Source organism: Siniperca chuatsi, linkage group LG4 (assembly GCF_020085105.1).
Source record: "Siniperca chuatsi isolate FFG_IHB_CAS linkage group LG4, ASM2008510v1, whole genome shotgun sequence".
In the NCBI taxonomy this organism is placed as follows: Eukaryota; Metazoa; Chordata; class Actinopteri; order Centrarchiformes; family Sinipercidae; genus Siniperca; species Siniperca chuatsi.
In genome coordinates this window covers 25,328,361-25,355,638 of record NC_058045.1, presented here as the reverse complement: position 1 = coordinate 25,355,638, position 27,278 = coordinate 25,328,361, and the positions used below count along the sequence as shown (strand labels likewise).

General features: G+C 40.1%; 1 protein-coding gene across 2 annotated transcripts in view; it reads left to right on the top strand.

Annotated features, from left to right (window-relative positions):
* Positions 1–4,941: 4,941 nt before the first annotated feature.
* galnt18a (UDP-N-acetyl-alpha-D-galactosamine:polypeptide N-acetylgalactosaminyltransferase 18a) overlaps positions 4,942–27,278 on the top strand; it is a 163,054-nt gene continuing 140,717 nt past the window's right edge. The window contains exon 1 of one of the 2 annotated variants that reach the window (XM_044193845.1): positions 4,942–5,600. In XM_044193845.1, the coding sequence (XP_044049780.1) occupies positions 5,357–5,600 (244 nt within the window). In that variant the 5' untranslated portion in view covers positions 4,942–5,356. The remainder of the gene's footprint in view (positions 5,601–27,278) is intronic. The other variant, XM_044193846.1, reaches the window with a different exon arrangement.

Genomic DNA, 27,278 nt, shown 5'->3' with positions numbered 1-27,278 from the left:
GTAGCAGCACTGCCATTTAGAAGGAAAAGCTTTTTATCTCGCCTAAATGTAATGTGCAGCAGGTTACAAAGAAAAGCATCTTCTAAGTGCAATGGTGCTGCAGGTTAGGATGAAAGATATTTTTCTGAAAAGTGCTTTTCTGATAAAGCAGCTGCTTCATTGAAAACTCAAAGACATACCAGGCCTGTCTAAACCACTCCTGTCTTTAATCTTCATTTAACATTAAGCCTGTTTTGCACAGAAAGTCTTAAAAGATAAGCCAAAAAAGAAAAAGTCAAGTACTTAAAACAAGTAATGGCATTTCGAACCATTGTCCAACCTGTGCTGCTCGGCTTTCCTTATGCCATTTATTTGAGCTGATTGTGCTATTAGCTTGCAGCGCAGGGGGCCGCGGCTCTCATCCTTTCCGTCATAGCAAACACTTGTCAACACAGAGGGCTTTTCAATTGATCCACCACAAACTGATTTAATGAAGCCCTTGTTGCAGCCAGGCATGGGCCCACATAATCAGAAAGATGGTGTCCATCGAAAAACTAAGATGTTACGCCAAAATCACAAGGATATTTTGGCAGTGCTCCCCTGGCAGCCTTCTTTAAGTCTTCTCATGGTGAAGTGTGTCATGTCACAAGAGATCCAGATGTATGCTGCACTTGCCATGAGCTTAGTTTCAGTTTGTTTTAGCAGTCATTTCCTGTCTTAAACCTTGCAGCTTTAAAATACAATCTTATTAGACTGGAGATACTGAATCCACATGAAACTAATTCCCCCTGTAGGTGGGAGGATCTGCATGATTTTTCTCAACAAGCTAAAATCTCTGAACTGCTGTTACAGTAGTTGCATAATCAACTAGCAGTGTTTTAAGGGCGCTAAGGGTACAAACATGGTCCAAGCAAGTAAGTGAAAGCAAATGACAACGTATGGCCCAGCCAGCACAAACTGGTGAACGCACTCAACACATCTTACACACAGGTGGAGGTAACAAACGTCGGTCCTCAAGGGGAACTAAAGGTTAGAGAAGCGAGCTTGTGACCGTGAGGCTGTCGGTTCAATCCCTGGACTGGCAGGATAAATCTGGGTGGGGAAAGTGAAAAAGCAGCTCTTTCTCCTCCCTCATTACCACCACTGAGGTGCCCTCGAGCAAGGCCCTTAACCCCTAACTGCTCCAGTGGAGCTGCTCATTAGACTGTGGTTGTACTGGGCAGCTTCCAGGTGTGAATGTGTGTAACTGTGCAAATGTGATCAGGGCATTCCTGCAAAAGAGGTCAGTTTCCTCTCAACAAAATGTATAAAATGAATAAAAAAGGGGGGAAAAGAGCATTTTCCAAGACCACAGTATATATACTTTTTCAATTGCATTCCTGTCTGAATTAAAAGGCGGCGAAGTGTCATAAACATGCCTATGCATACAGTTCTCCTAAATACAGCCATGATACATACATGTTCAGCTTCGTCAAACTGGTCAGCCACGGTTGTTGTCAGCAGAAGTGAAATCTCACAGAAGGGGTCAGCTTTCTCTTAATGTTTCATGCTATAGCACCCCTAGCTGCGATGTTCAGACTGCACTTGCGTTGCATTAAGATTTTGTGGTGACACACTCCAGAACTCAACGACGTGTGAAATCGAGCTTGCGTAGCACAAAAGCGTCTGCGTTCGCGTACTTGCATTGAGCATGTTTGTGCCCTAACACATTCCATCATCATCATTTTCATTTTTTGTATTCAAGTACCTGTAGCTTGTAGACGTTATACCATAGGGAAGCAACAATCAGGTTTCCCCTCATTTGTTTTAAGTACATTTACGTAATTGAGTTTAGTAGCAAACAACTGTGCTTCTCCCAAGCGAACTGAAATGAGTGTGATTGGTTGCCGCTCCCACGTGTTAGCGGATATCTGCATAAAGTTTAAAACTTTCTCATCATCGACAGTGTGCCACTGCCATTAAATACTCAATGGCGCGACCTGGGGAAGTTGAGAAACTCCCCTTCGGGGCTCATCTCTATGTTCCCAGAGCAATAAGTAAGGCCTATTTTCACAGTTCAAAGTGCAACAAAAAAAACAAAGAAAGATTGACGTTTCAAATGCAGTTTGAATGGTAAAAATCAATTCAGCTGTCAAAAAACAAAAGACAAAAAAACTGTCTTGCCCGCAAATTTAAGCGCATAGGTTTCAAGGAGTATAACATAGGCTATAAGCTGTAGGTGTGTGATTTCAACATATTGACCCAGGGAAACATACACTGAACATTTGACCTAGGGAAAAAACACTGTTGAGAACATAGACCCTTTGAAAAGTCTCCTTAATGTGTCATATTAAGAGGATATTGAGCTGGGGAACATAGGACCCTGGGAACATAGATACGCTCCCACAGTTGTTTTCTACTCCAAATGGAAATGGAATTTTTTGCTATGTGCTGGTTGTTGTCGTCTATCATACTAGTTAAGTTTTGTTTATTTTTAGTTTTTGTGTATCGAGTGCTAGAGAGCTACTACTGAATGTATGATACCATGCAACTATGTCAACTACTGAGAACTATTGTTTTACTTTACATTTAGCCTGATGAAGTAAACACCACTTGTTAAACACTCCGGCGTTGTTTTATTCTTTAGCCCAAACACTGGTATAGTGGCAATGGGAGAAAAAAAAGTAGGGATGGGACATGGACACGGAAAGCGGGTGGGGGAAAAAAATAACGCAATGCAAACAAGTTAAGTTTCAAATTCTTCCAAAAAGCATCTTGGCAAATGCTTTATGAGGGACAAAATTTATTAGGCCTCTAGGATACACACAATGCGTTTGGATGAGAAACAGTGAATGAAAACACAACTTTTGTGTGTTTACAAGAACATCTCAAGGTATTTTTAAACCTGGAATAACTGATTTTTTTGTCACTTGGGGGCAGCAGAAAGTTGTGAACACAACATTAACATATCATCACTTTTAAATTGATATGGTGAACTTGTTAGCAAACAGTTGTTTATTTATACATTCAGCCGTTATGAGCAACATTTTGCCTCCTTTTTTGACCAAAATGAGAGAGAAGACAGATGGAAGTGAGACAGACAGACTGACAGATGGACAGACAGACAGTCAGTCAGACAAGATTGAAAGCAGCATAGAGCAGAAAGCTTTAATATTTCAGATCTAATGCATTATTTATACCCTGGGTGAGTCGGCTGAATCTGCCAGAGTGCTCTTGGGTGAATGGAGAGTTTTCGATTCGGCGCCACGTGTGTGTACGTGTGTATCTGTGCGAGTGTGTGTGTGTGTATGATTGGCAAAGCAGTGGATGAAAGACAAAGATGAAAGCGGCAGCCTAGAGGCTCTAACTGCTAGATCCATCTGTTGGTTGTGTGAAGCTCTGAAGATACTTTAACTCTCAGGTAGGCACCCTAGGTGGTCAGCGATCAGAGGTGTGTGTGATTATGTGTGTGTGTGTGTTCATAAGAAGTCAAGGAGGCGGGCGAGCGATGCAGATGAGAGGGTTTTGGACAAACCACCTGCTAGCAGCAAAATCAGGAGGCCATACGTCTTATTTATTGTACAGTATACAAACACATGCTCAGATGCTCTAACACACACACACACACACTTAAGGACTGTACAAAATTATTGGGGTGGGGAGGGGGGGCTGAAACTTATCTTTCACTTTTTAAAAAAGAAAGACCTCCCGCCGCGTTATTAATATTTTCTTTGAACTCTCCCCTTGACTTAGAAGAAAACTGCGACACCCTCAACCCACTATCTCAAAAATAATATATCAGTATTGAATCGCTACAATTCAGTTAACCATTAATAACTACAAGTGCATTAAGAATTTAAGATAGTGTACTCCTATTTCAACCTTAGTATGTTAATGGAACAGTCATTTTCACATAGTCACGAAGATGTACAATAGAAGTGAACTTAGCTAACGCCATAGTTATGGCAAACATAACAAAATGTGCGTCCTGTTTACTGAGCAGTCCAGCTACTCTATTTTTTAATGAAAAGTTAGTAAATTAATAAAGTTATTACGACTATCACTAAGCAAAGCTGGCACAGGTCTGAAGCAATTATTGTTGCCCTACCCCTGACTCCAAATATCAAAAACAAATTTGAAATCGGACGATGTTGTAGCCGAATAAAAAAAAGGACTAAAGTGGCCTACAAATCTGGGATTAGAAAAGTGGTTTAGTGTTAAATGTGGTTTAATGAGTTGTTCCATATGAAAGAAAATATGTACTGTATGATTTCAGGAAATCCCCAATTAATTCTAGAAAGTTAGGGGTCCCCTGTTAGATTTCATGGAAGAACCGAATCCAGTTGCTAAAATGGTGTGTTGAAAAAAAGGCATTAAGCTACTTTTGTGGTGTTTAGCTTTTTAAAAAATCATATTATAATTTTCTCCTACTTTCTGAGAGTGTGTTTGCTGTTGTTGGTATATTTATCTTCATCTTTTTGTTTGTTTGTTTTATTTTATTTAGCCTACTTTATTGTGCAGGGACAATGCACAATAATCAGCATCACTGTAAACATGCCAATGTTAGTTAGTCAGAAGGCTCATTTTCAACTGTTGGAAATAAAGGATACAAAGAAAAAGTTAAGACCCTCCCTTTCTCTCCCAAAAAGGTAAGACTCCCTCCAGCCAGAAGAAAAAATGCATAGCATGCTAATCATTTTAACCCTTTCCCTACAGTCCCTTAGAGGTGCGGCAGCTACGTCTGCTGTTCCACAACTGAATCCACAGTGTTTGAACACACTCACAAAACTACACGCACCTTCATACCACAGACAAACCTATACATCTGTACACGTGGTTTACATCACAAACACTAATTTACGCACGCGCACACACACACCCCCAAAGACACTGATGACACATAGTCCAGTCTTTACATAAACGCACCTGTTTCATTTCAATGACCTCACCGCGCCTATCCATCACTGTCCGGGTCGATGCAGTTTCAGCTTCCTCGCATTACCCCCACCCTCCTCCGTGTACTCTAGCTGCGAGGGAGCCCGCCTCCTGCCCTCCTATTGGGCTGTATGAGGACTACAGGCTGGCGGGCGGGGGGGTTGCAGCGCTGCGTCTGACAAATTTGCAGCGGCTGAGCGCAGCTTGATTCGCCGGCTGCTCAGCAGGGACTCTCCTTCTTAGTATTATTATCAGAAAAAATATTATTACGGCAGGGTAAAGCGCTTAAAACCTCCGGAGGATTTAGGAATGCCTCAGCCGGGACCTGAGAGCGCAGTGGCGGACTGACTCCACAGCATCTCATCGCTGTAGTTATATTTGGACACATTTCTCGAGTGCGTCTTCTCCTCAATCCACCTGCCTGCGCGCGTCGGGATCAAGGAGCCCATGGAGGGATGTCGCGATGCTGTGCACAAGGAGAACTAAAACTTTGGTGTCGACATGTGTGATCCTGAGCGGCATGACCAACATCGTGTGTCTCCTGTATGTCGGCTGGATCACCAACTATGTGGCCAACGGGGGTCCCAAAGTTGCGGAGAGCGGCGGCGAGGCGGAGAGAAAGTTGGAGGAGGACAGTAAAGGGGAAACCCTGAGGATTATCGAGAGGCTGGACCGGCTGGAGAGCGTCGTCAACGAGCACATCAAAGGTCAGCGCAGCACGGTGTTCTGGTGAAAGTTGTTCTCTAAAGTCATCACGTGGCAAAAGCAGACTGAACCAGAAAAGTAGGAGTAATAATAGCTATATAGTTTATTATAAACTCACTGTAGATCACCAACACCTCAACCTTAACTCCCTGTAGGAATATTATACACAGGCTAGGAATTTGTCAATTAGTCAATAATCGATTTATCTTTTAAAGATAGTATCAAGCAAAACATCCAAATGTAATCAGTTTTATAACACTGTAAGTTGAATACATTTTGCCGTACGACTGTTAGTCCTACAAAACAAGCTATTTGAAGTTGTCGCCCGGGGCTCTGGGAAGTTGTGATAGACGTTTTACACTATTTTCTGACGTCTGATACACTAAACGTTTAATCAGTCAATCGGAAAAATAATAAACAGTTGATCAAAATATTCGTTAATCAGCCCTGAATGTTTCCCCAATTCAGCACACGTGAACCCTAATTGTCCCATAATTAGTCCACTTCAGTTATTTGATATTACTGCTATTGAAGTGAAGTCTGCTTTTTGAAAAAGAATCCAACAAAACATGATTACTAATTAAAGTATATCATAGTAATACCACTGGAGTTAAAGATCCCCCCCAACATGCTTGAAGAGATATAAGATTGTACTGCTTTGAATAATAATTTGTGTCCGATGGATTTTCCATAAAAACAATTAAGTAGTTTAAACTTCTTAAAATTACATCCACCCTTTCTTCCTCATTGGAAAATCCTGAATTGATGAATATGAAAATATTGTTTCTTTCAAAAGTTTATATATGGGACACAATATGTGCACAGGAGGTTTCAAGTTGCATGCTGGACCACAATTTGCCTCCAGACTCGTTGTGATGTCACAAATCCTGCTTGTACTCCACTTCTTAAACTCTGATTTAATGTGATCACAGAGAAACTTTCCCCCTTCAGCAGAGGGATGTGAAAACAGCCTTCTAGTGTTCAGTTCTGCACATACATCATTCTGCACAGTGAAACATCCACATCGAGTAACAATAAGCAAATCATATTACACAAGAGCCAGATATTCTATTATTCCCTTTTATAGGGATTTTTCTGAGTGTAACATTCTGTATTTGGGCTGCAACCAGTGGGGAAGAAAGTAGCTAGGGGGCCCCTAGCTGGCCCTAATGCTAATGTAAAATGCATGATGTGGAAAAACATATATACTTGATCATATACTGTATATTACTGTTCCATTACATCATATTTCATTTTTAAAACATGATTTGGGGCATCTGACAATAGTTTGTATAGTTTGTAAACGTCTGTGTGGTGTATATGGAAAATCCAGGGCTTTCAGTGGACTTTTTAATGCTTACTGCACAACCGTCAAGTTGCTGCCACCGCTGTTTTCCGAAGTAGCCCGTCCAATGAGGATGTCCCCTTGTCTGTGCAATCAATGCAGTTCTTAATGTGTTTATCAATTATTTTGCTAATATTCAACACTGAAGACGACTCTCCGCTGTCTACTCGGCAGGACACAACCTCTCAGCTGAGAGCACACACACACACACACAGACATTCATGTAGAGCATGTGGAGGCGGGACTGATACAGCCAGATAGGCATGTATCTCCATCATCATGCTCACATTGTTGTGAAGCGGAGGCTGGTGGTCTAAAATGTTCACGCGTAGCGAATCGCAACTTGTTAATCAAAACTATTTTATTAGAATCCAAAATATACATAGAGTCTGTTTACAAGTCGTGGGAAGTACTACTGCCTATGTGAAAAAGTTCTCTAAAGCCTATTGTGTCTCCAGAGGGAGCTGTGTTATGTCTGATAAATCGCCTTAAGTGATGTGAAGAAGTGAGCTTACCAGACCTCTGTAGCCCGCTCCTCATCTCTGCTGGAGGCTAGCAGCTCAAGTCTACATTCGCCGCTACAAGCATAATACACCTGAATCTCTAAGTCTCTGTCGGCGGTCAAGTTGCATTGTGGGTAACATAGGTCCCAGAATGAGTGGAATAAAAATGACGATATCTCTGGTTCTGCTGCGTTGATCTCGATCGTCTTTTTAAACTGTCCCACGTGAGTCCCACAATGTAGGAGAGCAATGCTAAAGCAGCTGATAAATAATTGATTATCAAAACAGTTGCAGATTAATTTCCAGTCAGTCGACTACTGGATTACTCAACTAATTGTTTCAGCTATATACCACATAAAGTATTCACAGGACAAAAGAGGTGCACAAAAGTTTCCATAAGGTATGAGGAGGTCGCTGTAAGTGCCACGCAGACACACTTTGAGTTCGGCTGCTGGTTCTTGTTGTATTGGGGGACTGCTGTTTGTGATCATGCTCACAGTTACTGTGATAATTAGTTCATCATAATGCTAAATTAGGATTTTGAGTGACGTCTAAAGTGAGTAGAGCATCAAATCCATTGACAGTTCGTGTCCCATTTTAACTATTTGTATTTGCATCATCGCATCCCATTTATAGCCCTCTCTGGCCAACTCTTAAAGTCCAACCTAAATTCAGAAATCAGATTAGGTCATTTGTCTAACAACACTATTCAGCTCAGAGTTGCACAAACTTTTTCATGTCATTCAGAATTTGCAAACATCTTCCTCCAGACAGCAGATGTGCACTTGTGTTGGTCTGTTTACTATCAGTGGGAGAGGATGGTTTTGTTCATTGATAAAATGTTCCAGTGATATACACACAGGACTAGCATTCCCCCGGGTCCTCCATGTCTTAATTATCCTCCTCAGAGCTGTACATCAGTGAGTGAACACACATTAAGAAGTGGGACAAACTTTTCCTTTGTCCTCAGCTAAATGGGACAGTACACGACTGAACGTAGGATTCAGGAGGAATATGCACTCTGTCGCAGCGCCGAGATGATTAACACTGGAGTGCTCCGCGGCGAGAGCTCTTCTATAATGCCGACAGACAGCGAGAGAACGCCATTCCTTGGAAAGATAAGAGCCGTAATTTATCAAACATCTCCGAGAAAGACCATTGATCCAGGATTCATTTTCTGTTTCAGATGAGCTTGTTGAGAACACGCTGCTAATCAGAGAAGCTGAATTAATACTGTTGAGAGGGAAAACATCATTTCAGATGCAGAGATACACAACTGCTGACACTTACAGGCACAGATATAACTATTACACTTACAGTGAATGGGATTTGTGCATTATATTTTAACTTTGTACATAGATACAAAAAAGATAAGACTTTGCATCAGATATTTCAAGACAATAAACCTTGAAACATATCTTCTTTTTTTGTTGCCATTTTTGCCTTTGCATCAGTATTCCATGTCCAAACACTCTTAAATACATACTGTAAATAATTGGAAAAATGGATTAAATCTGAGACTTCAGACTGAGGATCACTAGTAATCCGGTGCTGATGCTCAATAGAATTCAACAAGTAATACTTGAGCAGTAATTTTACACAAAGTATGTTTAATATATGCAAATGAATGGACATTTCATTCCTCAAACAGACAGCAGCCGGGCTGCGAATGATATTTGCCTTTCATGTACTTATTAAACCTCTAGTCCTAATTAATTTAGATTTCTGTATGTGCCCAGCTTTTAAGATGCTAAATAATTAATTCAAGCAATGATGTTCACATGGAGCCAATCAGTTACTGCTCAAGTACCTGCATTCTATACTGTATACTATTGTATCAGTTGCTCAGGTAATAAAGGGAAGTAAAATCCACAGTTGTTAGATCACAGTGTCACCCTACAACAGGGGGCACTCTGTTTCCACTCCGGATGGGGTTTGTAACATCCCACTGATTCAGCATCAGTTTCTTACAAGTGGGAAAAGATGAATAGAAGACAATATCTTGTCCACTGTGGTAAAGGATGACATGCCAGTTTAAGAAGATGCAAACCTTTACACACAGCTGTCTGTGATTTACTACCGTCAGTATTTTCTAATGCAGCACTTTGGATCCTCCTAACAGTTCAAAGTGTTGTGTTGGTATGATACAAAACACACTCATCATTAACATGGAGAATGGCAGACTGATGGTGTACTGAACTGTTCAGAAGTGCTAATAGAATCTGCATAGGCTCCGGGGTTACAGCGGTCAGTAAATTTAGCCACCGGAGTGCTTGGCACACTCCTCTCCTCCACTCCACTAGGTCCTCGGAGCTGGTGCCAGATTACATTATCAGCCAGGGGCTGATGTGTTTATGTGTTTATGCTTTGTCACTGATACAAAAAGACCAGACTGCGGAACCGACTTGCAGGTCTGAATGAGGATAATACAACGTTAGGTAGGCAGCAGAGAAAATATAAAGTGTACATGGATTTAAAAAAACTTTTTCATTTACTGGCATTGAACTGGGCGCTGACTCAGTGGTATTCTAATATCTGAATGAGTGTTATATGAATCTATTGCTAATACTCTCAAGCACTAAATGTTCCTGTACTTCTATAAATGCAATGATGTTGTCACAATTCACTGCATTAGATCTATATCACTTCATGACCTCAGACTGACTGACAACGATCATAGAAGTATGTGTTCAATATTAAATTAATACTTATATGAATACTCATATGAATACTCATATGAATAAATGAGTAAGATATATAAAAAATCTAATAAATTGTGATAAATTGCGATGTAATTAGTTTTTTAAATTCAACTCATTATTATGAAACATCATTTCATCATTCTGATTTTTATTGGAGTTTGTTTTCTTATAGAAGTTTTATTTTAAAACTCCCCTTTTTCCAAAGGCTGTTTTTATTTCATAGTGACACTTTTCCTTAAAAGAAATAATTTATCACACAAAACTGCCTAGCTAGTTAGCTGGCTAGTTAGCTGGCTGTTTAGAGTGGAAGGGTTAAAGGAAGGGTTAGTTGCCGTGTTTGTTTTTATTTACAGCAGTAGCTAGTTGGTTGATTCAGAATTACTACATTGGCCTGAATATAAGACAACTCTGATTACAGTTACTCTTCTGTTTTTGGAAAAAGACTTCTTGAGGATACAAAACGGCTTCAGATGAATCCTGTTGGGAAATATATCCCGAGATACTATAAGTCCAAAGAGAATAGAGTCCTCAACCATGAAGCCTTTTCTCTTATAAAGTGAAACCTGAAATACTTCAGCAGAACCTAAATCCTACATACGTGTAGCTTGTCTGTCAGTCACATGCTCACACTCTCCTCTCAGAGTCTTCTGACTGTCAGAAGCGGTCAGAAGGATTTTCGCTGGTAACATTTTTCAGACTGTCTTTTATCTTTTTGAGGTCCTAAACCTCTGTGACACTGTCTGACTTGACAGTTTGACAGACTCGGTCCTTGGTCTGTTTCTGCAGTAAAGACATTCGAAGACAATTTCACCTCGTTTTCACTCGTCTGGAATTTATTTCCTCTAAAACACTTAAACTTGGCTAACTAAACACTTCAAAAGCTGACTAACTCTAACAGACTATAAACAGACTTTTTAAAACGTGCTAGTATAGCAACATTAAGGCTGCAAATGATAATTGAAAAGTCTCTGTAGTAGCCCGTGTTACACTGAATGTCTTCTGTTAATTATCTAGTTTTTCAAACGTAATTTCCAGAAGGAAATATTGTCTTGTAGTTGGAAATATACGGTAATGCCATTGTTGTTGTTCTAGCTAACATTAGCTAGCTGGCTGAATTTGGTAGCGGTTGTTGAGCTTGCTGGGAGAGGCTGAGGCGGTGGTGACTGGTGACAGCACCAGTGTCATGAAGAGTGACATCATGTAACATATAAAAGAAAAATGTCATTGGGGAAAAAACAACATTATGAAATAAAAACAGACTTTTGAAAAAGTAATTTTTCTATTCTATTTTTAATAATTTCATATATTATTTAATTTATTGGTTCATTTATATATTTGATTCTATTTATTCATATGATTATGTATTTCATAATGTATTTCATTTATTTACTATTGAACACTTTGGGGCTCCATATGGAACAACATGTCCAAATTCAGTTTTAAGGTGGATTTTCCATTTAGTTAGCTTAGCAGAAATGAGAAGGCCTGGCTCTGCTGAAGGTGTCAGGTGTCCCCTCTGCCTGGTGCCGTGTTACGTTGCTGAGGCAGAGGCTCAGTGAGGAGGAGATTCAGGTCATGAAGTGCATATTTGAACACATTTGTTTGCAGCCATTCATTTCCACACTGCAGGGCTGCTTAGATATGAGATACACCTGATTAAGTGTGAATAATTATATAATTATTAAGACACAAAATGGATTCTGTCTCTTAGTCTTATGTATCTTCAGAGGATCTGTCTCCTCACATGTGATGATGTGTTTTGATCCGTGTTCTGCATTGTTTGTTTCTATCTTGCCAAGTGCAAGTCTTATTTTTAGTTGTCTCTTTATGAGTCAATGCAAGCTGATCCGTGTTGACAGTGTGCTGAAGAGGAGGAGTGTGCAGCGTGCAGGGTGGACTTCTGAGTCTGTGTATGTTTGTGTGTGTGTCACAGTGTAACTCGTGTGTCTAGTGTGTCATCAAATATGCATGGCAGTGGCATGAGATCTGATGCGGATGTCACCGCCTGCCTATAGAGCCTGTGTATCGTTGCGTGAAGAATACTGTCACTGTAAACATCCTGACATCAGTCGGATGAGGCTGTCATGACACTGTAACACACAGTTGCACAGGGACGTTTCTACAGAGAAATCAATCCTTTTTTGGCTCTCTGCTCTGGATTTTCCCTGCCAGTTGTGCTCTAAGATGCCTGAGGATAATACAAAATAAAGCAATTTAGAGAAAGAGCAAGGAAGAACAAAAAACACTGATGCAGGTGGACATTGAAAACTGCTGGATCATCCCTAGAGGTAAAGGGGTTACATATTAAATCAAGAGTGACTTCTGTTCCTGTGAATGTTAAAGACCTCCCCTTCTTCACTCTCACTCTCACACCGCTGAAATTCAAAGGAAAGGTGCCAGGATGGGTGTCAAAATTTAGCGACAAATTCACCTCTATATTCTTGTTTTCATCTATCTGATGGAGGAGGTGCGACGCTCACAATTCTAGAAGTGTTACTTTCTTCAGATTAAAGCTCTATGACTTTGTTGCACCTCCTCTGTGTGGTTGCATTGATCCTTGACAGCGGTGTGCAGATTATTAAGTTATGTTTCTGAGGATCTCAGCCCAGTCACTGGATGTTGGAGATTTGTGAGGCAGGATCCAAAATGTACTTTTTGCCTCACCTGCCCAACTGATGACCTAGAAAAAGTAAAATTTTACTGGACAAAAATATAACTGTTTTAGACCCCTTGTCAACAATTCCATGTACCAAGGAGCCACAGGGACTAATCTCAGAAAGTCTCTTTTGTGCATTCCTGTTTCGTTTTGGCATTACTGCAAGCGTGGAACTTATCTAATCACTTAAGTAAATAAAAAATAAGGCAACAGATAGTAATTTATTGTACTAAGCCTATAAATTATTCCAGATACTGTAGTTGCCTCAGTGCACAGATATGTCTATTTTTATGCATGGACGGGAATTTCAGTGTTTTGTGAACCATTAATTCAATACAATAAATAACACTGTCACCTCCGCAGGTAAATCAATCTTGCTGTCAGGTGTGAGTGTTACCGTGCCATTTTTTTCCCCATCTCTTCCAGGTCACAGTTCATTTATTTCAACTTTGCCCTCTGCACCGCCTGCTATCTGTACCCGCTGGCTTTCCCTACGTGTTCCTTGAAAGTGATCCGCCGCTTCTAATAGAAAATGATTAAGAGCTAGCTCTGCCCAGTGTGCTGTATTTTGTGTGTTTCTGCCCTCAGGCTGCAAGAAACCACTGCCTCCTTTGTTAAGATTAGAAGTCTAGACTCCAACCATGGCCCTAGCCCTATACATTAAAGCTAGAGTGCGGGACTTTTACATATAAATGAACGTCCATTACATTCAAGCCCTTGTTGCCAAACGAGTTCACACAGTGCTGATAAACCACCAGGTAAATCTCTCTGTATTTTGTAGTATACTGAGTTTTTAAATCTGGTGTCTGTGGTGACATTCCCGCACTGGCGCATCGGTAATGATGCATTTCACACTAACCAGCTATGATTGGTTTGGTTTGCCAGAGCAGAATCGGAGAGCAACGCAGAGCCATGTAGAGAGCTCCACGATCTGCCATTGCTCTCCATTGGAGAGAACGTTTATTATTGAGCATTATTTATTATTTATTTTGTTTATTATGATTGTCTAGTTTGTGTTAATATGCTTTGGCAACATTGTATGCAGTCATGCCAAGAGTTGACGAAACTCTCTGTGCATGGCTCTGGAGCAACCGTAGTGACGGAGTAGGCTACAGCAACTAGGAGTAAAGGACTACAGTCAAAAAATGAAAGTGATCGACGGCGAGGACAAACATGCATAACCACTGGTGTAGCTTTAGCTTTTCCTTGTTGGAGAGCACTGAGAGAAGAGACTGAGGGCAGACACACATGTCACGTTACTGCTCTTGGACAGGTTGGTAAAATATTTGGAGTAGGCTCTGTAGCTATTACATTTCCTCTGCCTAAATAATGGATTATTGTCTTGGAACTGTGGAAATTTTTCTGTAACTGTTTCTGAACACAAGTCACTTTAGGCGTACAGCATCAGCATACGTCGACAGTGTTTGTGTAATTACTCTCACTGCCAGAAGGGGGAGACAAAAGTTTCGCACTCCAGCTTTAACCATCTGTAATTTAAAGTATTTGATTGGTAGAGCTTTATAGGGTGATATACAGGGAAGGGTGTGCTGAATGGGAGGCTCAGTTCAGACAAAAAAAATTTGAGTCAATTTTATTGACTCAATGTACAGTATTGATGGTGTCCAATAGGGACATTGAGAAGGAAGCCTGCAGTTGCCAGGAAGCCTACATGGATGACCATGATTATTACTCATAACCAACCCGACAATGCTGTACTGTACATGCAGTTTTTCCCAAAGCAAGAAATACAAGACTCAAGGCCAAGATGGATTCAGACAGGAGTTTGTGTCTCTGCTGCACTGAAACCAGACTAGAAAGCAGCTCTGTTGATTTTTCCAGGGGCATGGCTCAGAACTGTTGAAATGAAACTGCTTTTGAAACATTGTGTGGAAGTGGGTTTAAGGTCTCAGCAGCTGAATGTCCTTTTAAAAATGTTATGCCATACTGTGACATAAGGCAAACCAAAAGAATGTTTGTGCAAGAACATCAACAGCCTTCAATCTCAATTCTTGAATCACAAGACATTCATGAATAACAGCATCAGTTATTTAATTAACAGAGACATTATCAATTTAAATCTGATCACCAGAGACTGTGTACACTTTGGATAAACTTTCATTTAATATTAAGAAAGCTCATCTTTTATTTGGGCCAATATCGGAAACTATTCCTTCTTGTTTTGTATTCCTCAGAGATTTTTACAAAAAATGTCAATACATTTCTAACTGCTTGTATGGTTTTCTTTTTTTTATCTTTAATTGAATGGATTTATGCATAAACACAAACAATAGTACCATAGTTTTGGGGTTGCAAGATTTGATCTTGGATATAAAATGATCAGAAACTTATCAGTAGGAGACACACTATCCACCTCTTGGCATTTTGGCTCTGTAGACACATTTGGTACCTCTAAGTATTGTCTTTGTAAAAAAAATACATTAAATGTATCCAAAAAGGCTTTGTGGATGCAGCTGGCACAGCACAGATACCACAATTCCTCAGTTGCTTTTACATTATTTGTCCCATATGTTATTAGTTATCACAAACTTCATTTACTACTCTGAGTTTCAGTTTAGATTGTGTCAAAGCCCATTTAAGGCAACAGAAGTCCAGCCAGATTTTCTGAGATTAAATTCTTAAAAGTTCATTTGCAAGTTAACCATCATCAGGTTGTGTCAAAAGCTGCCAAAATCCACATTCATCCTTCTTGCTTGGTTGGTCACACCTGCTCAGTGTGTTAGAACAAAAGTTTCTTGCTCGCTGAGCTGAAGTCTGTCTCCAGTTAAGGTGTTTTTCTGTATTCATAGTCAGTTCAGCAATGTAAAACTGCCAGACGTAACTTAACTAATTCAATCAATAAAGTTAAAAAGCAGCTTAACACCCAATTTTAGCATGACCTTGCCCCTTCACATATAAAAAAATGCATTAAAATCTGTTCCACTGTAGTTTCAACCAGTACAGAGGTCTGTACTGGCCATGAAACGGTTCACAGGTCACTCGGTCCTGTGACCCAGCTCCTGTTGGTCGCACGCTTTTAAATTTCGATCGTCTTTTTGTATATATACTGTATATGTCTCGTAAAGGCGTGTCATTGGAGTGAACAGATTTGACGGTTTTTAAAAATGTATTTGTTTATTTAGCCTAGGGGACAAAAGTCAGTGTTAATGTCGTAACCAAAAGCTATGAGAGAAGAAATTTGTTGATGACCACTTTTCCACGACAAAACAAGACAAAAACTAAATGAACTGTGACTCAATAACTGAAAACTCCACAATAATGTAAAAGGATAGTTTTGCACTGATGTTATCTGACGTTTTAACCGTTCATCTCAAGCTAAAACCAGACAGTGAACTGTATTTTTGTGAACAGGTAAGTGAATCCAGCTTCTGAATGGTCACGCTGCTCTGTAGTAGAGAGCACAAGTAGCTACAATACAAAGGAAGCAAGAACAAGAGAGCGCGAGCAGCTCTGTTCAAACTGTTTGGGAATGACAACTGGATTGGCGAAGGAGAGTGAGCCTGTTGTATTACCGCAGAGATAATACGCATCAAAGATGGTGACAGCTGTTGTTGTATGCTAGTCAAGCCAGGGAATCAAGCAGGCGGGAGTAGGACCCAAATGCAGACGTCCAGACAGGGTGGGTACAATATAAGTAATTAAATAAAAGGGGACAGTGATACAGGCGGACAGGAGTCACACAAAAACAGATAAGCAGTCCAACTAAAGCAAACATAAATCCAAAAGAGAAACAGAGAAACACAAAACTAGACTAAAATGTCTATAGGTTTTGTTTACCAAAACTAGACTAAAATGAACAAAAATCAAAAAATCCGCTAACTCAGTGAATTAAATGTGTCTCCCATTAAAGTAATCAACATACAGTGCTCTTTTGGTAAATGCTTTTCCTCTATCGTCTACCATAAACTAAATATCAAAGCAAAGTATGCCACATATTTGAGTCTGCTTTATAACTTCGTTGGTAGCTGATTTGATTGTATGTTTAAAACATTAGAATTACACACAGGACTTGTCATGATTTAATAACATGTCGAACTGCATTAGCAGAATACTTCCTGCTTTTCAAAATAACTCTTCTTTTTAGTTGTCCATGTTAAACACATAGCGAGTCCATAAGTGCAGGTACTTTGGCTGGAAATGCAAAGCAGGCTTCTGAGCTCTTTGATGGTCCTGTGAGAGCTGCAAGCAGGGTGGTTCATTAAAAAGGGGGACTGTGCTTATATGGCAGTCAATAGCCACCCTGTCACTGTTCACACATGAACACACACCCACAGGAGATTCATAATGGGCTTAACCCTCACCACAGAGACTCCGTGCAGTGGTTTGTGGGTTTGACCTGACATACATGTGCAGACTGAAATATGAACAACTCATGCACACAGACACACGAGACATGACACACACACACACACACACACACACACACACATCTCTTCCAAATCCCAAACACAGCAAGCTGCTAATTCAGCCACTCATGCATACACTTGTCTCATCCCATAAGCAGGAAGTGTGTAAGAAGGTATGTGTGTGTGCTGTGCTCTTATGTGTGCCTTTGTGAAGTGGGTGTGTTTTGAAAACTGTGTGCGTGTTTGTGCTCACACACACAAGTTCTCCTCCAGTTTTTGCCTGGCTGCATACATGTCATCATTAGTACAAGATGACTTTCTCACGGCGGCAGCCTGTTCACATTTCACACACGATGTGTCCAACATGGAATCTAACACTCAGTGAAGTTGCCACTGTCACTCACTGTCTTCTAAATCGCACAGTGTATTTCCCTGAGGCTGCATTATGACACCACAGGGAGGCTTTCCTGGGTGCTGCCCCACAGCTACAGTCTTGGGGGGGCTTGGGGAAGAATATAAGGTTCATAAAGTTATCATCTGGGAGATGCAGAAAATGCCTGACACATTTGTTGTCAGGTCTCTTCTTAATGTAGGTGTTCTCAGGCATGGACAGGCTACAGGGATGTCAATGCCATATTGTAGATATAACTTGCAGAAGACGTATTACTAAGTTGAGTACAGGGAGGGAGTCGGGTGAATAATCAGCAGCTCATCTGCATTTTTCCCCATTTTTCTTTTCATTTTCTATAATGGAAACATTTTCTGGGTTGTGTGGTTACAAGAGAACCTGCTTTGCTATGAGTGGCTGTGATTAGGAGCCAGGTTTCCATCCAAATGTAGCGCAAATCTTTAACCGAATTTTCAGAAAAATAAAATTGATCAAAAATGTACCATAAAATCTTATGTGCGTTTCCATCCACTGCTGTTATTTGAATATTAGGTGCTGGTTCATTGAGATAAGGAGAAGGCCGCAGCGATATGACGTAGTTATCAGAGGGCTTTGAGTCAAACCTCAAATGGTTGGAAAAAATCTAGAAAACATGATGGAAATATGGCATTTATGTTTGTTTCATGTATTCATTTAAGGAACATTACAGTCTGGTCATCGCTCGTTTTTGTTTTTATGGCCCGCATTTTTATTGTCTCAGCATTCTCATCAACCCCATTTTCAGCAGCAGAAAGCAGCTGTTTTCAAAAAAGACATCCTGAGAAACCCACTGTATGCTACCTGCCAAGAGCCAAACGACAGACAGACAAAGTAAGTGAGTAGCAGGTGAACATTTAGCAGCTAAAGAGCCAGATATTTCCCTCAGGCATTGGCAGATATGACAACAAAGCTGAAAGAAGATTGAAAATTGGACTTTGATCTGCCATTTGGACAGAAACAGGAAATTAATGCTATTGTTGCTGGATGTGTAACATATTCACTGCATCAACTTTAGAAAGGTATAATATGTCAGTGTTGTGTTCAGAGCTTGTTCTGCTGTCCCCAAGTAGCAAAAAAGTTAGTACTGCTTTAAAGGTACCCTGTGGAGTTTTCTTTGTAAACAAGTTTTATATATAAGTTATATTTACATTCAGTGTTTCTCACCACAATGCATGGTGTTTGTCCTTGAATCCTAACAAACATTTATGTTCACATAAAACTTTTGTAAATATTTCGAAACCTGCTTTGTTTGCTAGTTAGCTGTCTTCTTCATTCTTCTTCTATATTACCACCACCTCTACAGTGGAACAGCATGGGCACTAGGAATGTGTATTGCATTGCCTGCAAGTGATACGAACAAAACAGTGTCCCGCTCACAAAAACATTGTTTCACAGTGCTACTCCACAGGGTACCTTTAAGGTGACAGAGTTGTGCACACAACCTTGTTTGATTTTTCTGATATTTTGCATGCAATAGAGTACAATCTCAGATTATGAAAATGTCCTTAACAGTTTTAGTTTTATGAATAAGTACAAAGGTGTTTTCATGCCAAAACCTAACATGGCAGCAGCGGATGGCCGCCCACCATTGAGTCTGGTTCTGTCCAAGGTTTCTGCCTGTTAAAAGGAAGTTTTTCCTTACCACTGTCGCCAAATGCTTGCTCATGGTGGGATTTGTTGGGTCTCTGTAAATAATATTATGAAGAGTATGGTCTAGACCTGCTCTATAGGAAAAGTGAAATGAATTGAATTGAATTGAACGTGGCAAGTGATGAACCTGACAGACAGTTGACCACTGAGATATACTTAGCTGTGTAAATGTCCAGTAAAAAGATATCTCTTCTTAGTCTGTGTTTGTATGTAGTTTGCTGTTGCTCACTGATCATATTGTTGAGCTTTGTTGCTGTATTTGAATTTCAGTGCACGATTTTATTTTTTAATCTGTGTGACTATGTGTAGATTGTGTGAATTTGGTGTCGGATGGGTTGATCTATGGTGGACTCTAAGCGTCTCATGAGGCAGCTGTGAACTGGTCCCAACAGGAAGTGTTTACTGTATGTATAAAAGTGTGTGAATAGGTGTGTTTTCATTCCAGCTCTAGTCTACACATGCATAATTCTAACAGTTTTATGCGTGTCTTAGTAAGAAAAACAGATCAGGTGCCATATGGTGTATTTTCATATATAAATAATATACTGTGTGTAGGTTTCATTGCATATACCATTGCATATATAATTCATCTTTTTCATCCACTGCCCCCTGCTGTTCCTAATTCTGCCACAGTTATTGTCTTTCCATCCTGCTAATATCATTGGAGATTCGCTGTCAGCTTCCCAGACTGTAGCTGCGCCTTCACTTCTGCTGCCCTGCAGCTAAATACCAGCTTCCAGCTCATAGGGAGGACACACACAGTCAGATTTCCCTCCACGCTGGGATAAAATCGTCACAGAGTGACAAGGGAAATGCAGCCAACTTTCTGAGCTCTAACTATTGTTGTCCACGTTGCACTGATGGAAACTTGGTGAAATGTACCCTGAGGCTTTTCTTCAAGCTCTCTGTGGGTTAGTTTTTTTAGTCATGTTTTACCCTTTAGTTATTTTATGACATTTCACCTTTGTTAAAAAATAAGTTTTTAAGAATTGAAAGTGTTTTTAAAGCATTTATAAATGTTTTTAAATCACATCTTGGTTGTGGTCGGGTGGTACCACAGCATTTAAAACGGCTAAATTTTGCAGCCAAATAAATTAATTGTAATAGAATTGCCTCAATTAGTGGATTAACTTGTATGGGCGAAGCAAATCTGCACACATTGTTCTCTGAATCTGCGCCGTTAACCAATAGCAGACCATCTTGACAGTGCTGACATTTTGAGAAAATGGAATGGAGGAAGCAATGGTAGCTTATAAACCGTATTGCACCATCCAGTGTTATTAAAACCAAAAGATAACCGAAAAGCAATGGTTTGCAGACAGTTACGAGACAGGAGTCGATGTACAAATACGTCTTTTGAATAAACAATCCGGAGAACAAAATGTCAGTTGTAGGTAAACAGCCCAGTACGGAAAGAAGCTCAGGGAGCTATTGTGAATGACTAGCGCTAGCATGTCCCGGTCCAATTATAGTTGCATTCTTTCTTACTTTACTCACTCGTTGTGTTTTCATTACCTTAGAATGAGCCGTTTATATCTACAGATGGAGTGGATCCCCTTCCACGGAGGCCGCCATGTTGCACCGCTATGTTTCCACAGTAGCCCAGAACCGACAAACCAAACACTGGCTCTAGATAGGGCTGTTCACTTTTTTACGCGAGTTTCCACCATAGTTTCTCCTACACGCTTGGAAGGGGAGGGTGAGGCTAGATGCCGCTAAATCCTACACACTGGACCTTTTAAGAGTGAAATCCAAACAGTCTCCTGAGCAGCAGTGAGCAGTGCTCCATCAGGTCATGCAGAGTGGCAGGGCTGGTGCGAGACAGCAAGTGTCTACAGCCACTGAGCCACCGACATGGCCTGCAGCATACATTCTCTGCTATTGTCCTGAAGATTTATTTTGAGAAGGGTTCATTTTTATGTTTCTCAAACAACAGGGGCCTGCTGGGCATGAAATGTACCATGACACAAATCTGCCTCTGGTCACTGGTCACCTTTGGTGCCTGAATCTGAGACTGATGTATCTTCCCCCTCAGGCTGTCCTGCAGAGAAAGAGGGCTTTGCTGCTGCCTCTGGACGGACAAAACTCACATCGAAAACATTTACTTTTGTTTTGGGAAGCAGTTATCCATGTACTTTTTGTTTTTATCATCATCATCTGCGCTAACAGCTCATCTCTGTTTTTGTGTTTAGGCTCTCCACTTTCCTGTCATAGCTGTGTGTTTTTCCTTTATTTGCGCATGTGTAGATGAAGCTGTGACATGGAGATAACGATGACTGTTTTGTCAATTTCTGTATTTTTACATTGTCACAGACTTAGTGACAGACAGACACATTTGTCACTGTCACTTAGTGTCTGTAGACCAGCAGACACCAGCAGCAGTAGTCTGCTCTTCAATCCCCTCAGGCTTAGTGTAAACTCTTTTGTAGGAGTGTGGACACAACTTTCTGATACTTTTGTTATGTGGCTCTGCTGCAGTGATTGTGGACTGATTGATTTGTTGTGATACACTGCTTTTCACATGCCAGTCACAAGGTAGGCATGGTTGAGCGACGATGGCTTGTCGGAACGGGGAATTTTCCAGCAGATGAATCTGTCTGTTTTACTCGCTGTTACCTCAGGTCTCCTGAATCTGTCATGTTTGCTCTCAGTCATATGAAGCATGCTGACTGCAGTCCTGCAGACAGCAGGAAGATGTACAGCCGTTAACCTCCTGCTAAATAGCTTCAGGTCACACGCAGGATCGCTTCCTGGTGGGAAAAGGTTATCATCGAGGTCATGGGAAAATGCCTGTATGGGTCTAGCCCGTAGTCTGCTGTTGCTCAAAATTGTACAAGTTGTACAGATACAAACCAGGACTAATCTCTGCCCTGAGGCTCTTCTCTACTAACACAGGCTCTTGTTGCCCTGTTGAGATAACCTGTACTTTGCGGATCACACAGCAGATTCGTGAGATTAGACTTGTATCTAATTGTTGATGTCTAGTGTATATGCTCTAACCAATAGGATTGGATTTATTTTTTCATACCTTCATGACATTTCACCAGGTACGGTATATGACGCTATTTGTGTAAAAAACAACAACAACAAAAATGTTAAAGCTGAGCTGCTGGTGATAGAAGTCATTGTTAACTGTAGCTAACTGTTAAGAAGCTCTAATGCTAGCTAACCAACCCTCTTGGTAGCAGTTTTATGTGTGTAAAAATGTGTGTTTAGACAAAGCCACCAAGTTAACTGGCTAACAGCATAATCTAGCTTTGAGACACAGGCCTCAGGTCCTGGTGATTCTTCATAGCAGTAGAAATGATTGGAAGATGCATGTAGTTTATTGGAGAATGCAGAGGGGCACTTTGACTACAATTGTCCTCTCCAGTTTACTCATTGATTTCATAACATTGAAGAAATTCATTTAACAGAAATTGCAATTGCATGCAAGCACAAAGAGATACTGAAGTTTAAATAAATGATGAGTGGTTATTATTAAAGATCTGAATTGAAGTGATCGAATCAATTTCTGTATTTTTTACTTTTTAATATCTTCAAATATGTGATCTGGGGCCAACCACTTCCTCTGGATGAAATTACAAAATTTACCCATAATTTTTCTCATGCTAGTATAGCCAGATAAATGTGTCAAACCACCCGTTGAAAGGCACCAGAATACAATAAATGACATCTACTCTGTTCTGGGGGAGGACCCCCAGACCCCTGTTAGATTGTCCCACCCACATTTTCAATGCTTCTTACGCCCATGCCTGTAACCACACCTAACAGTGATGTCACACCGTACTGACACATCCTGGAGTACACTTCTGCATCAAGGTGAGAAGCTGTAAAAGCTGTGATTTTTTTTTTAAAGCTGGAATAAGCAGATGTTAAAGCTTTTAGACCTTCTTGGTTTTTGTTGCATTTTGTCTAAGTTTAACAGGCATTATAATAATGCTCTCTGCTCTTGCATTTTGAGAAACATGCTCTTTAAAGAGGTTTCCAGTTTATTACAACTTGGATCTTGTTTTTGTAGTTTTTGCCATCATTCCTATCTGTTATGATAACATTCTACTCACAAAGTTAATTGCTGAGATCTGTAAACATGGTAATGTCGCTGAAAAGACAGGGCAAGAAACACAAGCAATCAGATGATCTGCTTCAAACAAACCCCCAAGTTAGAAAAACTTTCTTTCATTTTTCTGCAGTTCTATCAATCTAGCAGGTTATGGTGAAATTGGTGATTGTCATAATGATGGTAGTAAAACAAAAAATTATAAATCCTATGTAAATTACTGAATTATTAATGCACTAGCCCTATAATCATTCAAATCACTTTATTGCTGTGAATGCGCCTTAATCACTGAAGGCGACCCAGATGAGTGTATCAACATTTTGATCAGCTCCTCTCCTCTCTCATCTAGATTTTTTTTTGCATTTACTATAGAGCTAACAATAGAGAGATAAAAGTGAAAAGAACAACTCGGCAACAGTAGCTGACTAACTGAAAGAATCTTCTTTATTTCACTAACGTGTTTCGCCGCAGGTGATGAATGAACTAGTGTTGCCAAGTTGTTGAGGGATTATTACTGACATGTCAGGTGTGCTCACTTTCACTTTGACCTCCAACATTTTGATTCTGATTATCTGGCTAAACTGTTCATTTACAACCAGACAGGTCTTTTGACTGCTTGTGCTCCTGCCAAATCATACTTTGTGTAGCAATGTTGTCGCATTCCCAGATATCAGCAATTACTTTAGTGAGTGCAGTATAAGCATAACTCGTAGACACATGACCAAAACTCTAAATATAAGATCGAAGTTGTAATAACTATTTACCTCAATGATTATTTGTTATTGCTGACATGAATTGATCATAGTGGATTCACTGTAAATGATGTAGAAAACCTTGTAGGACTCAAAATTAACATTAGCAAACACAAGTAACTGCTGGCCCTGACCCAGATTTGAATGGCATTGATTTTCTTAACATTCAAAGAAAAATGTGAAGGAGCACCTGAGCTCATCCCAGCGTTGTGCCACTGCTGCTATCCACCACTTTTGTATTGGATAATCTCCCCCAAAGAGAAAAGCTGTCAGAGCTCTACACTACATGGCACAAATGCAGAAGGCGTTTTTCCAGACTAAAGACACTTGCCTTTTGCTTTGGGAAGATTATCTAAGATGTGTGAGTTTGCCACATACTGTCGCTCTTTGCCATCTGAGGCCTGCAGCAGCTTGCGGTCGCCCAAAGGCTGTTCAGCAACCCCTCCCTCCCTTCAGATCCTCCCAGCCTTTCTGTACCATCAAGTTTCAAAGAAGCGTTTGATTGTTCAATGCCTTTGGCCTGAAGGATATCCTACATCCCAATCTTTCAATGTACTGCTTATATCTTTATAGTGGCTCAGGCCTGAGCCTTTTGGAGGAGGCTGAGGATTTTTGCAGAGTGGAGGACAGGATGATGCTCTGCAGATTTTAAAAATGAATTCAGAAGAGGACACACAGCACTTCCTCTCATCAAAACAGCTCTGTCCTATAAAGTCAAACTGCTGTGACTACTTTTTTGTATTATAAAAGTAAAACACTGGACCGGGTTTTAGAATTTATATCAACATCAAATGTTGAATACAGCCATGCTAGTGACTCTGTGTTGCTTTGAGCTACATGCTAATGTCAGCTTGCTAACATGCTTATAATGGAAAGCTAACATACTGATGTTTACCATGTTCGCCATCTTATTTTTGCCTGTTTGCAACATTTGTTAATTAGCACCAAATACAAAGTACTAAGGCTAATGAGAATGACAATACTTGTACAGGTGTTTGGTCAAAAGTGTTGGACAATTTAAAATTTTGACCTGATGTTGGGGATAGATGAATAGTTTTGGCACCACCAAAGTTATTACAATTCATCCTGAGGGAATAGGAACCAAATTTCATAGCAATTCATTCAGTATTGAGATATTTCACTAAAAGCCAACAATGTCAAACAAATGGTGGCGCAAAGGAAAAAGACAGGAGATCACCAAAGTCATTAGTCTTCATCCTCTGTGGACCATGAATGTCTACAAATTGTGTATAAATTGTCATGCAATCCATCCAATAATTGTTGAAATATTTCAGTCTGGACCAAAGAGGATCGACTAACAAACATTACCTGTGCCTCAAGGTTCAATTCTGGGAGCAATGCTGTTCTCCTTATATATGCTCCCCTTGGGTGATGTCATTTGCAGACATGGTATTTCTTTTCACTGTTATGCAGATGACACAGTTGTACCTCCCTGTCCTTAGTACAGTACACTGAGTTCTCTGCAGGACTGCCTGTCTGACAAAAATTGGATGTCGATAAATTTTCTTCAGCTCAACTCCTGAAATCCTTGTTATTGGGCCCCAACATATCACAAAACAAAATACTGCCATCTACTAGCCACCTTTCACAACATATCAAGCCTCTTGCAAGAAATCTTGGTGTCCTTTTTGATAGCAATTTATGTTTTGAGAAACATATCACTAAGCTTGTCCAATCAGAGATTTTGTTATCAATTGGTTTATCAATTTAACATTTGTTACAACTTGGCTGAAGAAATTAGGTTGTCTAGTCAGTGTCTTCTATTAGACAAAATCTTCTCAAAACACATTTTTATCGGAAAGCATATCCTAATCTTACCTGAGCTGTCTGTTTATTTTATTGTTTTGTTTATGTATTTTATCATTCACTGTGGTATTTTATTTCTCTCTCTGTGAAGCATTTTGTACTTTGTTTTGATAAGTGCTCTATAAATAAATATACACTTTTATTTGTTATTTATTTATACTATCCATATAGCCATGCCACTGATGTGGCTACAATGTGATTCAAATAAATGAATTATCTGCTCAATTTTTATTTCAAATACTGAATCAGAAACGTCCCAGAAAAAGATGTCTTCTGCCACACCAACAATCGTAAACACAGGCAGTAATACGCTTGATAACTTTTTAGCTAGCCCCTAAGGAGGATTTGTTTTTACTAAAATGCTGCTGACTATATTGTTTACCTCAGTTCCTGGGTCAGTGTCATCCTTGTGAATTGAGTATTTTCAGTAACGCATGTCTCTGTAAGTAAACAGCACATAACTTCAGTAACCGGGAGGAGTTGGGGCCAGTTGGAAATAACATTTGCTGCTAACGCTATCTTGCTTTGTGTTGACTGTTCCTCCTGGTAACTTTGCTGTCAGCACGTGTGTTGCCTTCTTGAATTGGCAAGACTTGTGGTGTCTCCGGCAGAGATTATGATGCAATTACGTTTTTTGAAAACTGCAAATGTAAAGATTTCAGGCAGCACTGTACACGGTAGTCTAACATTCTCTCAGTATCAGTTAAGCAGGTATGCGATTGGGGAACATAGCTAGCTAGCAGGAGAGGATCAGAGGACAGAGAGATAGAGAATTACTTGGAAAGATTGGTTTTTGACAGCCATATTGATTTTATGTGTGTCTCTTACTCTTGTATTGGTTTTTCTATATGTATCGATTTTGCAGGTCTCATGTTCACATGTACAATCTATAGGTCTCATTCCTTCTCCATTATTAAATGGAGTTTCAATCATGTTCAAGGCCAAAAAATGATTAGTTAATTCAAATTTAATTTCTCCATCATGAGACATGTTTGGTACTCATGTATATTCTGTCGTAAATATCATTTGGCCATTCATTTTGACATGTATAATTTACCACTGGTAATTAATTTCCGAAGAAACTCTCAACATTGTAATTTGTTGCTATGTGTAATCGTGCATTCGTGTAAGTGATTTCAGGTAACCTGTGTTTAGTGGATCTCCCACAGGTGTTGACTGTCTCACTGTGCTCCAGTGAAGTGCTTTGTGCCCTCGGGTTGTTCTGTTCCAATGTGGAGAGCTTTCGGTGCTACAAAGCAGCTGCCCCTCAGCCAGACAAATGGCAGACTGCTGGGACAGCGAGGCCAGGGAACTTTTTCAGTTCAGCCTTTTACAGTATGTCTGGACCTACTATACCCAATCCTTTCTTAAGAGAACTATTTCCCTGAACATTT